Source organism: Procambarus clarkii, chromosome 18 (genome assembly GCF_040958095.1).
Source record: "Procambarus clarkii isolate CNS0578487 chromosome 18, FALCON_Pclarkii_2.0, whole genome shotgun sequence".
Taxonomy (NCBI): Eukaryota; Metazoa; Arthropoda; class Malacostraca; order Decapoda; family Cambaridae; genus Procambarus; species Procambarus clarkii.
In genome coordinates, this window is record NC_091167.1 from 28,870,615 (window position 1) to 28,886,909 (window position 16,295).

The following is a 16,295-nucleotide window of genomic DNA, read 5'->3' on the forward strand; positions in this document are numbered from 1 at the left end:
AAGCAATTTAATTGGTTAGACTTTAATATCAAGACTTTTTCTTACCTAATCTTGAAGCCCCCTTCAGGCTCAGATATAAAACTTGCATACACTTAACCAAGATTTTTCATGCATAAAAACGAAGACTTTTCATGCAAAGAGGACTAAGACTTTACATGCTTAACCCACAAAGTCTTTACAGCCTTAATGACTAATTCTTGTCACACCTTAACAATAAATAATTTCCTGAAATAATCACAAAGGAAAATCCGACTTAAATACCAAGACTTTCCAAAGTTAACCAGCAAGACTTTACCAAAGTTAACCAGCATGACTTTCCAAAGTTAACCAGCAAGACTTTCCAAAGTTAACCACCAAGACTTTACCAAAGTTAACCAGCAAGACTTTACCAAAGTTAACCAGCAAGACTTTCCAAAGTTAACCACCAAGACTTTCCAAAGTTAACCACCAAGACTTTCCAAAGTTAACCACCAAGACTTTGCAAAGATAAGCAGCAAGACTTTCAGACTTACCTCGGGAACCTGGTAACACAAGTCCGACTCCTTGACCTGACGCCGCCTCCACACGACCTGGGGACAACAAGGGCATTAAGGTCACACTTTGCATTTAAACATGTGTCCCCCCCCCGCCGCATACATACACATACACACCCGTCATCATAAACACCTGTCATTATACACACCCGTCATTACACACACCCGTCATTATACACACCCGTCATTATACACACCCGTCATTATACACACCCGTCATTATACACACCTGTCATTATACACACCCGTCATTATACACACACCCGTCATTAAATACACCCGTCATAATAAACGTACGTCATCATACAACATACATAAGAGATTCCAGGAGGTCTTCACAATAGATCAAGGAGAAGATCGTGAACTAAGAACCATCAAACCAGCCACTACTGGAGGAGTTTGAGATTAATAATAGGTAACCGGAAACAGAAGATATACTGGAAAGTTAGTACATAGCTACTCTACTCCCAATATACACGAGGGATACAAGAGGCCTTTAATTGCAGGACAGTGTCCCTAACTTTCATACCGAGCATAGTGATGTAGAAGAGTGAGAAAAATGCTAGTTGTGCACCTGGAGAGAAGGGACTTTGTAACACACCACCAACACTGGTTCAGGGATGGTAAATCTTGTCTCACAAGTGGAAAAGAATTCTATGACCAGGCAACACAAATTAGCCAAGACAGAAGGGCAGGCAGACCGCATAGTCTCTGACTGTCAGGAAGCCTTAGACAGAGTACTCCATAAGAGATCAGGGCATAAGTTGGAGAAGCAGACAGAAGTGACAGAGATGGTGCTCCGGGGGATAAGGCAGCCCCCACAGAGGTCAGTATTATTCGTTTTTCTGATATACATAAATGAGTTTCCGGAGGGAATAGACTGATTCCTGTGAATGTTTGCAGATGATGCGATAATTATGAGGAGGATTAAGACAGGAGGATAGCAAAATACTTCAAGATGACCTCGACAAACTGAAAGAATAGTTCAACAAATTGCTAATGGAATTTAACTCGAGTAAATGCAATGTAATATAACTAGGTGTGGAAAACAGAAAACCGGAAACCAGGTATATGCTGAATGCGAGATGAAAGCCTTCAAGATGGAAAGATCTGGGGAAGAGGCGACGATTATATTACACATAACCTCTTCCCAGAATCCCACATCAAAAGGATATTATCACTGGCAAGGCCAGGTTGGCCGACATATGATCTGCCTTTAGAAATCTGTGCAAGGAATCATTCAGAATATCACATATGTCAGACGAATCCTGGAGTATTTGTGCAAGGAAGCATTCAGAATGCTTCTATATCACATATGTCAAACCAATCCTGGAGTATACAGCTCCAGCCTGAAGTCCACATCTAGTCAAACACATCACGAAATTGGAGAAGGTTCAAATGTATGCCACCAGAGTTATGAGGAAAGCTTACAGGAATTAAATTTCTCTTCGCAGGAAGAAAGAAAAGTTAGGGGAAAATATATTATTATTACATATCAAATTTTCAGAGGTGAGTAGAGAACACGTCTGGTCCCATCCACACTGACATACACAGCCTGTCTGTTAAGTCCCACAAGATCAGCCTTGGTAACTAGGCACTGACCAGGGACACGTATCTGACCTGAATTAACCTGGACTGACCTGGAACACCTGGCCCAGGAGCTCCAGCGGGCCCACTCCGTCATGACCTCGTTGACGTGCGGTAGAGGACCAATGTGCGGTCGTTGGGAGAAATGAGTGGAGCCACTCTTCGTTCTTGACCAATAGTAGGAGGGAGAACCCTGGTAGGCCACGCCCACTGCCGCCTGAAGAACCTGTCAGGAGACACAATGACAAGATGCATTACTTCTCGACGTCCTGCGGAACACCACGCCACGCCCACTCATGTCCGGACGACCTATCAGGGCAAACTGTGCAAAAGTTATACTTATGACTGGCGTTGGAGCTTGACCGGCCACGCCCACCTTTTTCTCCAGGCCAATCAAGAGACGTGAAAAACGTCAAAGACCATAAACGATGGGATGACCTTGAAGCACCAGGTCGTCCCCGTCGTGGGAAGGCCGTCCCAGGTGTGCAGGTCACATGTGTTGATTATATACACATATTTGATGTGGTTGTTGCTCAAGCCATCTTGGGAGTGCACAAGACGAGAGTCTAATCCTCTAAGAGGCAAGTCTTTCAAACTTAGAAATTAGTGAGCAATACAGCCATAGTTCCTGAAATATACTGAGAGAGAGTGACAGAGAGAGAGAGAGAGAGAGAGAGAGAGAGAGAGAGAGAGAGAGAGAGAGAGAGAGAGAGAGAGAGAGAGAGAGAGAGAGAGAGAGAGAGAGAGTGACAAAGAGAGAGCGTGAGATAAAGAGAGAGAGGGAGAGAGAGAGACGGGGGGAGAGAGAGAGAGAGAGAGAGAGAGAGAGAGAGAGAGAGAGAGAGAGAGAGAGAGAGAGAGAGAGAGAGAGAGAGAGAGAGAGAGAGAGAGAGAGAGAGAGGGAGAGTGACAAAGAGAGAGCGGGAGATAAAGAGAGAGAGACGGGGGGGAGAGAGAGACAATGAGAGAGAGAGAGAGAGAGAGAGAGACAGAGAGAGAGAGAGAGAGAGACAGAGAGATATACGAGCCCCCGGGTGTGGCACTCCGTCATCTTGAGGCATCATCAACCACAACCACTAAGCCACCATAAGCTCTTGTGTACAATTACTCTACTGAAGATCACGAGGGGAGATTCAATTTATTGTTTAATAATCATATGGTACTCAATCAAAGAAGGTTGTAATTACTTTTAATTTTCGTAAGAATCTTGACGTTTTTAGTCTGCGTGGCTTAGCATTATGTTGGCCTCTTACATCTATTACTAAAGGTGGAGTACCCTGCTTCTTGTTTTTGTTGCTTGTTTTATTAAAACCCCCGTGCGTGTTTGGCTGCTGGTCCCCGCGCACGCACGTGCGTGTTTGGCTGCTGGTCCCCGCTCACGCACGTGCGTGTTTGGCTGCTGGTCCCCGCTCACGCACGTGCGTGTTTGGCTGCTGGTCCCCGCTCACGCACGTGCGTGTTTGGCTGCTGGTCCCCGCTCACGCACGTGCGTGTTTGGCTGCTGGTCCCCGCTCACGCACGTGCGTGTTTGGCTGCTGGTCCCCGCTCACGCACGTGCGTGTTTGGCTGCTGGTCCCCGCTCACGCACGTGCGTGTTTGGCTGCTGGTCCCCGCTCACGCACGTGCGTGTTTGGCTGCTGGTCCCCGCTCACGCACGTGCGTGTTTGGCTGCTGGTCCCCGCGCACGCACGCGCGTGTTTGGCTGCTGGTCCCCGCTCACGCACGTGCGTGTTTGGCTGCTGGTCCCCGCGCACGCACGTGCGTGTTTGGCTGCTGGTCCCCGCGCACGCACGTGCACACTTAGGCAGGCAGGCAGGCGCGCACGCACGCACGCACACACACACACACACACACACACACACACACACACACACACACACACACACACACACACACACACACACACGCGCGCGCACACACACACACACACACACACACACACACACACACACAGGGGGGGGGGGGGCTCGCAGCCGAGTGAACAGTGCTCAAGGGTCGTAGTCCTAAGGGCTCGAGTTCGATTCCCGGCCAAGGCAGAAACAAATAAGCTGAGTTTCTTTCACCTGATGTACCTGTTCACCTAGCACTAATTAGGAACCTGGGAGTTAGACAGCTGGAAGACATTGAGAAGTTGCAACACGAAATACCACTAGGAGCCAGTGACCATTGTGTCCCGGTCTTTGACTGTACGACCGAACTTAAAACTATACAACTGTAAGACGCTGGAAATTGGAACACGTGTTAAGAGACAGTTCACTATGAAGGGAAACTACTTCCCTGTAATGGTGGGGACCAGGAGCTAACAGCTCGATCCTGAAGGTACAAAATAATAAATACATACACATATATTCCCCCACACCTACACACCCACGTCTACCAAACCTACCCCTACACCTACACCCCCCCCACACCTACACACCCCCACACCTACACCCTCACACCTACACCAACACATCTACACCTCCACACCTACACCCCCCACACCAACACACCCACACCTACACCCCAACACCTACACCCCCACACCTACACACCCCCACACCAACACACACACTCACAAACCATCCTAGTGGATAATGAGGAACTTGACAAGCGCAAGACGGAGAGCTCCACTAATTGTAATGTTACAACTGAGAGATGGTTGTTTAGACTTGTTTAATTTATTATGCACCCCATCCTGTGAGCAGTGGTGCACCCCCAGGCCCATCCTGTGAGCAGTGGTGTACCCCCAGGCCCATCCTGTGAGCAGTGGTGGACCCCCAGGCCCATCCTGTGAGCAGTGGTGGACCCCCAGGCCCATCCTGTGAGCAGTGGTGGACCCCCAGGCCCATCCTGTGAGCAGTGGTGTACTCCCAGGCCCATCCTGTGAGCAGTGGTGGAACCCCAGGCCCATCCTGTGAGCAGTGGTGTACCCCCAGACCCATCCTGTGAGCAGTGGTGCACCCCCAGGCCCATCCTGTGAGCAGTAGTGTACCCCCAGGCCCAGCAAATGTAATGTAATAAACACAGGTGTAGGGAGCAAGAGGCCAGATACAAAGTACCATTTGGGAGACGAAATTGTTCTAGAATTTGAGAGAGAGAAAGACCTGGGGGTTGATATCACGCCAGACCTATACCCTGAAGCCCATATACCTGGAGCTTGGAGAGTGTTCGGCCTGATATCGAGCCTGGCATGAAGCCAGGCTCAATATCAAGAGGATAACATCAGCAGCATATGCCAGGTTTGCCATCATAATAACGGCCTTTAGAAACTTGTGAAAGGAATCATTTAGAACCTTGCATACTACGTAAGTCAGATCAGTCCTGGAGTATGCAGCTCCAGCATGGGAATCCACATCTCATAAAGCATAAGACTAAATTGGAGAAGGTTTAAAGGATTGCTTCCAGACTAGTACCCGAACTGAGGGGTATGAGCTATGAGGAGAGACTACGGGAATTAAACTTCACATCGCTGAAAGACCGAAGAGTTAGGGAGGGACATGATCACCACATACAATATTTTCAAAGGAATTGATAGGGTAGATAAAAGCAGTTTATTTACCACAAGGGGCACACGAACAAGGGGACACGGGTAGAAATTGAGTGTCGATATGAGCATAGAGACATTTGAAAGAATTTTGTCAGTGTCAGAGTAGTTAACTGGTGGAACACATTAGGCAGTGATGTGGTGGAGGCTGACTCCATACACAGTTTCAAGTGTAGATATGATAGAGCCCAATAGGCTCAGGAATCTGTACACCAGTTGATTGACGGTTGAGAGGCGGGACCAAAGAGCCAGAGCTCAACCCCCGCAAGCACAACTAGGTGAGTACACACACACACGTTGTTCAGAGAACTCAAACTACAATAATATGTTAATGACGTCAAGGTTGTTATTACGGGAGTGTCAAGAGCAGTTGACAGACTCGTTGGGTGGATGATGAAGGTGTCAAGTGGTTGATTACGTCACTGGCAGGTGGTTACGTCACCGGCAGGTGGTTACATCACCGGCAGGTGGTTACGTCACTGGCAGGTGGCTGGTAATTACGTCACTGGCAGGTGGTTACGTCACTGGCAGGTGGTTACATCACCGGCAGGTGGTTACGTCACTGGCAGGTGGCTGGTAATTACGTCACTGGCAGGTGGTTGGTGATTACGTCACTGGCAGGTGGTTGATGGCTACGTCACTGGCAGGTGGTTGGTGATTACGTCACTGGCAGGTGGTTGATGGTTACGTCACTGGCAGGTGGTTGATGGTTACGTCACTGGCAGGTGGTTGGTGATTACGTCACTGGCAGGTGGTTGATGGTTACGTCACTGGCAGGTGGTTGGTGATTACGTCACTGGCAGGTGGTTGATGGTTACGTCACTGGCAGGTGGTTGGTGATTACGTCACTGGCAGGTGGTTGATGGTTACGTCACTGGCAGGTGGTTGGTGATTACGTCACTGGCAGGTGGTTGATGGTTACGTCACTGGCAGGTGGTTGGTGATTACGTCACTGGCAGGTGGTTGATGGTTACGTCACTGGCAGGTGGTTGATGGTTACGTCACTGGCAGGTGGTTGATGGTTACGTCACTGGCAGGTGGTTGGTGATTACGTCACTGGCAGGTGGTTGATGGTTACGTCACTGGCAGATGGTTACGTCACTGGCAGGTGGTTAGTGATTACGTCACTGGCAGGTGGTTGGTGATTACGTCACTGACAGGTGGCTAAGGGCAATTTTACGCACCTGTCTCCTTAATTGGAAAATAAAAAGAACTAGACTAATCCTCATCTGCTACGCAACATTGCACAGATGCATATAGAAGCCAACTTGACATCTGAGAGCTTCACTCACTCCACAGGTGGATCAGTAGACCAGCTGGCACTAGGAACCGGAGCAGCAGTTAGAGCAGGAAACTTTGTAGTTAGTTGAAGACTCCCAAATGGATGTTCAACTTTACAAACAAATGCTAGCCATTTAAAAGGCTTTAAAATGCAGGGAGCCGGTCGGCCGAGCGGACAGCACACTGGACTTGTGATCCTGTGGTCCTGGGTTCGATCCAGGGCGCCGGGGAGAAACAATGGGCAGAATGTCTTTCACCCTATGCCCCTGTTACCTAGCAGTAAAATAGGTACGTGGGTGTTAGTCAGCTGTCATGGGCTGCTTCCTGGGGGTGGAGGCCTGGTCGAGGACCGGGCCGCTGGGACACTAAGAAAAAAAAAGCCCCGAAATCATCTCAAGATAACCTCAAGATAACATGCTCTTGCTGAACACTGGCAGTATGTTATCATACATAGATTCGAGAACTGTCATTGAAACCTAACAACAAGAACACATTCGTGACAACATTTATCTGATCACAAATGTCATATAGCATTAATGTAAACATTCAAACGTCAAGGTCGTCAGGTACTTATCAACTGGGTGCCAAGTCATGTGGGAATAATAGGGAATGACATTGCAGACGAAACTGCAAAACTTGCAACTGAGAGAGGAAATGTAGACATTTACATACCACAGAGTCTATCACAGATTTAGAAAGTAATTAGAAACAGAGCAATGCAGATGATGTACAGTGACCACAACACAGCAGTTGCAACATCAGGATCTGCGGGTTGGTACAAGAATTCAACCAACTACGAACCACTTAGTTTGATGAAAGGGAACAGTAGAGCAACAGAAGTACACTTCCATCGCATCAGGCTTGGATACCCGTGTGCATGGGAAATAGGCTTACAGGTTCCGGAAGATGAGAGGAAATGTCAACACTGTGGAGAAATGCCCGACAGATCACTGGAACATTATCTAACACAGTGCACAGTTACAGCCACAACAGACCACTGGAACATTATCTAACACAGTGCACAGTTACAGCCACAACAAACCACTGGAACATTATCTAACACAGTGCACAGTTACAACCACAACAGACCACTGGAACATTATCTAACACAGTGCACAGTTACAACCACAACAGACCACTGGAACATTATCTAACACAGTGCACAGTTACAACCACAACAGACCACTGGAACATTATCTAACACAGTGCACAGTTACAGCCACAACAGACCACTGGAACATTATCTAACACAGTGCACAGTTACAACCACAACAGACCACTGGAACATTATCTAACACAGTGCACAGTTACAACCACAACAGACCACTGGAACATTATCTAACACAGTGCATAGTTACAAACCCATTAAGATTTCAACTTAGATTCAACAGAGCAGAAGTTGTTATACACATGGGGGCATAATCTTACTGAAGCGACCATACGAGTCATAAACACTCACACTCCGCCTATATAAGACAGAAACAAGAAACAAGTAACACTTAGAGGGCCAGCCAGAGGCTTATACTCCCTGTGGAAAAAAAAAATTGATGTCTGCATCAATCATTTGTTTGTGTTATCGTTAGGAAATTAAAGTCACTTGTCCTATAGGCATCAGCTGGTTGATGATGTCATTGTATGGTTGTATGTCTTATAGCATCAGCTGATTGATGATTGTTGACGTTAGTGTCTAAACAGTTGATTACATCTGCCTGAGCTGGTTGATGACACAAGTGGCAGATGACGTCAGAGTCAGGTGCTTCAACACCACTTTGATGTAGTTAATTAGGCTCGAACGTCAGAGTTGTTGACATCACCATCAGCTGGCTGGTGACGTCACTACCAGCTGGCTGGTGACGCACATATCAGCTGGCTGTTGACGTCAGCGATACCGTACGCGGCCACAGGTAAGCAAAATTCCGCCTCTGGAGACGACGATCTTTTTCAGAAAATTTGCCAATTGAAACACGTTATTCCTAAACGAACTAACCACCCATAAAACAATAAACATAACAATTACATACTTGACTTAGACATGACCAAGCGTGATAAAGAGTAAGTGACAGATAACAGATAAATTACTCGCAATTTTAAGCAGCAAAAGAGAGAAACTGAATGCGCAAGAATATGTAAACAAAGTGTTGCCACCACAGGAGCCGTGGATATAGGGTGTGACGGGCGACCTTACGTATTTAACACGAAGAGAATTGAAGTCTTCACACGCAACAAACACCACAAAAGATAATTTTATTGTCTAAAAACAACAGCTGTACTACAAATCTCTCTGTTCATTCCGCGCGCGCGCGCGCGCGCAAAAGCGCACGCTAGGGGGCCTGACGGCTGAGTGGACAGCGCTCGGGATTCTTAGTCCAAAGGGTCTGGGTTCGATCCCCGGCGGAGGCGGCAACAAATGGGCAGAGTTTCTTTCACCCTGATGCCCCTGTTTACCCAGCAGTAAACAGGTACCTGGGACTTATACAGCTGCTACGGGCTCCTGCGTGTGTGTGTGTGTGTGTGTGTGTGTGTGTGTGTGTGTGTGTGTGTGTGTGTGTGGAAAAAAATTAGTTGATTGATTGACAGGTGAGAGGCGGGAGCAAAGAGCCAGTGCTCAACCCCCGCAAGCACAACTAGGTGAGTTCACAGCGAGAGAGACGAAGGGAGGGAGAGAGAGAGAGAGAGAGAGAGAGAGAGAGAGAGAGAGAGAGAGAGAGAGAGAGAGAGAGAGAGAGAGAGAGAGAGAGAGAGAGAGAGAGAGAGAGAGAGAGAACTATGTGCTTAACCTCGCCCAAAAGGCAGTCATGAAACTGACAGCTCTACGGCGCATCTCACACCTTGACAATCTGTAAGACAGTGACCTAAACTGTAAGACAGTGACCTAAACTGTAAGACAGTGACCTAAACTGTAAGACAGTGACCTAAACTGTAAGACAGTGACCTAAACTGTAAAACAGTGACCTAAACTGTAAGACAGTGACTTAAACTGTAAGACAGTGACCTAAACTGTAAGACAGTGACCTAAACTGTAGGACAGTGACCTAAACTGTAGGACAGTGACCTAAACTGTAAGAGTGACCTAAACTGTAAGACAGTGACCTAAACTGTAGGACAGTGACCTAAACTACACTATGTTCCAGTACTGACGGCTCCGTGTGTGTTAAACCACCAACTCTGAACCCTGAACCGAGAAGCTGGCAGTTAAAGCCAGTTGTTTTGGTCAAGAAGATTTCCCCTTCACACACAGTGTTGGGCTGTGTGTGTGTGTGTGAGCGAGCAGCCAGTGGAGGTGTGTGTGTGTGTGTGTGTGTGTGTGCTCCCAGGCCTCAGGCGAGGCTCTCTACTCCCCCTGACAGGCGTCTGTGCAACTGACAGGCGTCTGTACAACTGAGAGGATACCACAGTGCTGTTTCCTGGAGCTCAGAGAGTGGGATTACGACCGACCTTTGAGATAACATATTGCTCGAGGTCACTATAGAGGTCAGTACTCTTCGTGTAGGCTGTAGTGGCCACGTCATGAACACCTGTGTTAAGGAGGATTCTGTCTCACTGTGGATGTTTAATGTCAGCCGATGTGATTGTTTGGTTGGGTCCCAGCCAAAGGACTGCGCCTGAGGCGAGGCGCATCACGCTGCGCCTCGCTTCAGGCAACTGCACAAGCTCTTGTGTGATAGATAGTTCTCCCTTTAACTAAACTTCTCAAAAGTGTCATCACTTGATGGCTTTAGGAAGCTGCGGGAAGTATTGTAAGTGACAGCTGTCAAGAGTGTTACACTACCCAGCTGTCAAGGACTGACGTGACCCATACAGGATGGTGGGTGGGGTGGGGGGAGGGGGGGGGGGTCCGCTACCCAGCTGTCAAGGGCTGACGTGAGGCAGGACGTGGGGTAGGACGTGGGACAGGACGTGGGGCAGGACGTGAGGCAGGATGTGGGGCAGGACGTGGGGCAGGACGTGGGGCAGGACGTGGGGCAGGACGTGGGGCAGGACGTGAGGCAGGACGTGGGGCAGGACGTGGGGCAGGACGTGGGGCAGGACGTGGGGCAGGACGTGGGGCAGGACGTGGGGTAGGACGTGGGGCAGGACGTGAGGCAGGACGTGGGGCAGGACGTGGAGCAGGACGTGGGGTAGGACGTGGGGTAGGACGTAGGGCAGGACGTGAGGCAGGACGTGGGGCAGGACGTGGGGCAGGACGTGAGGCAGGACGTGGGGCAGGACGTGGGGCAGGACGTGAGGCAGGACGTGGGGCAGGACGTGAGGCAGGACGTGGGGCAGGACGTGAGGCAGGACGTGGGGCAGGACGTGGGGCAGGACGTGAGGCAGGACGTGAGGCAGGACGTGGGGCAGGACGTGGGGCAGGACGTGAGGCAGGACGTGAGGCAGGATGCAGGGTACGACGGGGAAAAGAAGGTCAACCTCTACAGGGTCAAGGTCAACCTCTACAGGGTCAAGGTCAACCTCTAGAGGGTCAAGGTCAACCTCTAGAGGGTCAAGGTCAACCTCTAGAGGGGTCAAGGGCAACCTCTAGAGGGTCAAGGTCAACCTCTAGAGGGTCAAGGTCAACTTCAAGAAAAGTGGTTCAACCTCAAACCTTCTTGAGGTTCAAGAAGACTCTCAACCTCAAACTGACAGGTATCGGAGGATACGGTACACACAAATTTGAAGTTCACCCTAAAAATTGATGAATCCACCATTTCCTTCCTGAACATCAGAATTTACACTGAAGAGCCGAGTTGAAGCCTACAGACCACTATCTACTACAAGCCAATAAATCTACTCTCATACCGTCATTTCTCATTGAGTGATCTTCCATCGCTCAAGAAATAGCTGCCCTACTCCTTGGGTATACATACGAAACGGATCATTATTTTTTTATTAATACATGAGGTACATCTGCATTTGTGCAGCTGCCCTGGACTATATGAAGTAGAATATAGTGTGTCATAAAAGCTAACTAGGTGATGCTAAAAAATCCCCATCACACAGGATGGTTAGTCATACAGGGCCATATGTTCAGTAGCCTGCACTGGCAAATTTTGGGTATACTGTGAAGATATCTTCAAGAATACGAGAGTGAATATAGTAATTGCAAAGCTCCAGGTACCTCATACCAACGGGTCTGAATGGTCTAATAACTGGGCATTCGGTGATGTAGTGTGGGAGATCATGCCCCAGCTCCTGCTCACAGAGTTTGCACCTGGAGTGCTCAGGATTGGGAGATCCGTCACCTGCAACCACCTGCCACAGGTAACGGTAACCCAACCTGATCCTTGGATCATCAGCAGTAAAGACAAACTTCAGGAAGTCTTGGGAGACTTGTGGACTCATTTCAGAAACAGAGGCCACCCAGAGAAGACTTTGTTCCACATAAATCTTAGTTTGTGGGGCATGAAGACGGACAGACAAGACCTTCACAACGGAACACGGCCACGAAACACGAATGAGACGATAATCCTTCCTCAAATTTATTTTCCAGGTAAAGCAGGAGCTTTTCACCAAGAACTCCTCACCTTATGGCTTAGGACCAGCTACGGGGGACACCCAGCCTGGCCCTCTTCCCACAATACCTCCGATGGTGGCATGCTCCAAAGGCAGATCACTGAGACCCGTCGAGGGGCTGCTGGGAACAGCCAAACCTCCCACACTTGTGACACGGTTAAGGAAGACCTACGACTAAAAAGATTGATGATTGATGAAGATTAAACCACCGAAAAGGTGGCACGGGCATGAATAGCCCGTAAGTGGTGGCCCTTTTGAGCTTTACCAGTATCAAGAGCTGATACTGGAGATCTGTGGAGGTGCGACTGCACCCTGCGTGACGGGAGATGTCTCCCGTGGAAATGAAAACGACTAAAAAGTCTAAGAAATTTGAAGAGAGGAAGCATGTTCTTCTTACAAACTTCTCTTTGCCTTATTCTTAAATAAACGACGTTGTTCGTCATTTAGCACTAGCGACCAGTCGTCAATCTTACGACATAGCGCAGTAGTTAAGTGTTCAACAGCCAGTGAGCGAATATCTAACGTAAAGGAAGTTCTTAGTCAGGGATATTAGTTTTGGCGCAACTTTGAGCCGCTGCGTGCCAACTGAGGCACGCCCCGACCTGTGCAAGGATCAGCGAGACGGCAGCGGCCTCCAACCCCCATTGTGGGGAGTCATTCACCGGTGCTGCCCACGCCAGCACTCACAGCTGCTCCTAGACAACACCCTGTGTCCGGAACGCTTATACAACACGAAGGTCGTCGAGTTGACGGCTATAGTCACTATGTCAAATCTTCCCAGACACCTGGCCTGCTACACCCAACGGCCCCCGGTGGCCTGCAATACACCAGCCTCTAGCATGCTGTATACGGACCTGCAGCTGGGTATACAGGTCAAGTGATCTGCAAGGGTGGCTTCTGATGAAATGAGGTCATCATGCAGGTCCCACAGCTAGACCTGCGACCTGCTCGCCCTGTACACCACACCTGCGACCTGCCCGCCCTGTACACCACACCTGCGACCTGCCCGCCCTGAACACCACACCTGCGACCTGCCCGCCCTGTACACCACACCTGCGACCTGCCCGCCCTGTACACCACACCTGCGACCTGCCCGCCCTGTACACCACACCTGCCCGCCCTGTACACCACACCTGCCCGTCCTGTACACCACACCTGCCCGCCCTGTACACCACACCTGCCCGCCCTGTACACCACACCTGCGACCTGCCCGCCCTGTACACCACACCTGCGACCTGCCCGCCCTGTACACCACACCTGCGACCTGCCCGCCCTGTACACCACACCTGCCCGCCCTGTACACCACACCTGCCCGCCCTGTACACCACACCTGCCCGCCCTGTACACCACACCTGCCCGCCCTGTACACCACACCTGCGACCTGCCCGCCCTGTACACCACACCTGCGACCTGCCCGCCCTGAACACCACACCTGCGACCTGCCCGCCCTGTACACCACACCTGCGACCTGCCCGCCCTGTACACCACACCTGCGACCTGCCCGCCCTGTACACCACACCTGCCACCTGCCCGCCCTGTACCCCACACCTGCGACCTGCCCGCCCTGTACCCCACACCTGCGACCTGCCCGCCCTGTACACCACACCTGCAGCAAGCTTCCCTGTGCCTCGCCAGTGACTCTAAACACCAAACTGTCATAGCGAGACCCATAAACACGCCCTCGCGGCCAACCTCAGCGACTCCACACTGTCACACTACACCAGGGGGGAGCACCATTGTCCGCCCCAGCATTATGATGCAATACACGAGGCTCCAGGAGATGCTCCGGCAGGTCTCCATCAGCTGGCAAACAGCGTCACTCCTGCTGATGGAAAAGTGTCACTCCCGCTGCTTTCTCATCCTCACTTGAGCATCGTAATTTTCTAAACTGCTTCTAAGGCCTCTATCGCGACTCTGGCCGGGAGGTAGAAGACGGCCTCCTCCGAGGTCAACCTCTTATGCTGCTCCTCATCACCTCCTCCTCCTCCGCCGGCACAGCACTCAAGGAAGCACGCTGCTGCTTGTCTGTGTTTGCACAGACATGCAACAAGATTCATCATCATCATCAGCAAGATTCATTCATCAAGAGTCATCAAGATTCTGAAAAGAGTAAAGGCTGAAGGCGTTTACACGATAACATAGTTGGACCTTAACAGGTTAATGGTTACTAGAGTTCAGTTCCAGTAAATGCAATGTTATGAGACTAAACTAAGGAGAAAGAAGGTGAGAATGTCAACAGAGCACACGCGGGGGGGGGGGGGGGGGGGGGGTGACAGGTGGGTGACCACAACACATTGTTTACTCACTATTAACCATCATCACCAGAACTCTTGAGTAACAATAATAACGATGAATTAAGTCACCGCTGAGAGTCACGGAACAATGGGACGTTGTTCCATTGGGACAATGGGACAATTTATACCTGAATGAAAAGCCTCTGAACCGTCGATTTCAAAATGGTGCTGAAAATATCGAACAGAGAGAACCAAATTTAAATCTAAAATGGATATAGGACATTTATGTATTGGTGTGGCACTAGAGTGAGAGTGATGCCTGCCCTCTGGCCTCTACAACAGTGTTTGATCCGCGAGCAATTGTCGCCTCCAGCACACAGCCACAGTGACCGGCAGGCTGTGTGTGCCTGTGCTCCGATTTGTATGTCTGAGCGGTCAATTGTTTCTCACGAAATGAGTTTATTGGCATTGGTCAGTTTTGTGTGGGTACGCGGTGCCGGCCGGGTACCCGAGGCAGTAGACAAACACTCGTGGCGCCTTCGGAAGGAGTCTCAGTGGGACCTGGTCTTCCCTGAAGGATGTAGTGAAGCGAGCTGACCCCGAGGATCAGGAAGATGATTTAGGAATGACACCTGGTGGATGACTCCAGCTCTGGCGTCAGCCTCTAGTCATCACTTACATATAGTGGTGCTTAAGTCAAGTGGCCGAGGTGTTTACTTAATTAATGTGGTGTTAATGTGATGAGTGTGAGTCGTTGTGATGAGTGATGACAAGCATCACGGCTCATGTGATGAGTGTGAGTCGTTGTGATGAGTGTGAGTCGTTGTGATGAGTGATGACGACAAGCATCACGGCTCATGTGATGAGTGTGTCGGACACGGGGGGGGGGGGGGGAAGAGGGGTTTCAGTGTCATAGAATCATTCAGCAGGTGTCTCAGGTCAGGTATCACTGGGGGTCGAGTACATATGACACTACATATGTACGTCCTTGTTTGCAGATAATTAAAAAAAGTTGTTTCTTGTATAAATACTAATTCCATGATGGTACTGACGTCCAAGCCAATGAGCGGGCAGCATCGCTGGGCTGAGTGCCTGACGTCACTCACACTATGGCTGACACCCATGTCTGTTTAACTGCTTTTATCAAACACGTTCAATCAACAGAACAAGGAAGTCATGGGCCTGATTCACGAAGCAGTTACACAAGCACTTACGAACCTGTACATCTTTTCTCAGTCTCTGGCGGCTTTGTTTACAATTATTAAACAGTTAAGGAGCTCCGAAGCACCAGGAGGCTGTTTACAATAATAACAACAGTTGATTGGGAAGTTTTCATGCTTGTAAACTGTTTAATAAATGTAACCAAAGCCGTCAAAGATTGAGGAAAGATGTACACGTTCGTAAGTACTTGCGTAACTGCTTCGTGAATCTGGCCCCCTATTTCCACACCCTCGTGTCTCCTACGAGCACCCCCTCACCCCACTCCCCCCCTCCTCTTCGTGGACTAATATTCAAATAAAGATAACACCCAACTCCTTAAGCTTTACGGGCTCGCCATAGCCCGTGCTACATGCAAATTTTGTTCCCAGGAGCTGAATCTAAACAAACAACATCCTTAAGCTCCAGTTACTGCCCCGCTCCTGT

General features: G+C 49.6%; 1 protein-coding gene across 2 annotated transcripts in view; it reads right to left on the minus strand.

Moving 5' to 3' along the window:
* The window catches only part of LOC123754361 (ADAMTS-like protein 5), a 116,108-nt gene that overhangs the window by 12,121 nt on the left and 87,692 nt on the right, over positions 1-16,295 (minus strand). For both annotated transcript variants that reach the window (XM_045736703.2, XM_045736702.2), the window contains exons 3-4: positions 2,174-2,346; positions 513-569 (exon numbers count right to left, since the gene is read on the minus strand). In XM_045736703.2, coding sequence (XP_045592659.1) covers positions 513-569; positions 2,174-2,346 — 230 coding nt within the window. The remainder of the gene's footprint in view (positions 1-512; positions 570-2,173; positions 2,347-16,295) is intronic.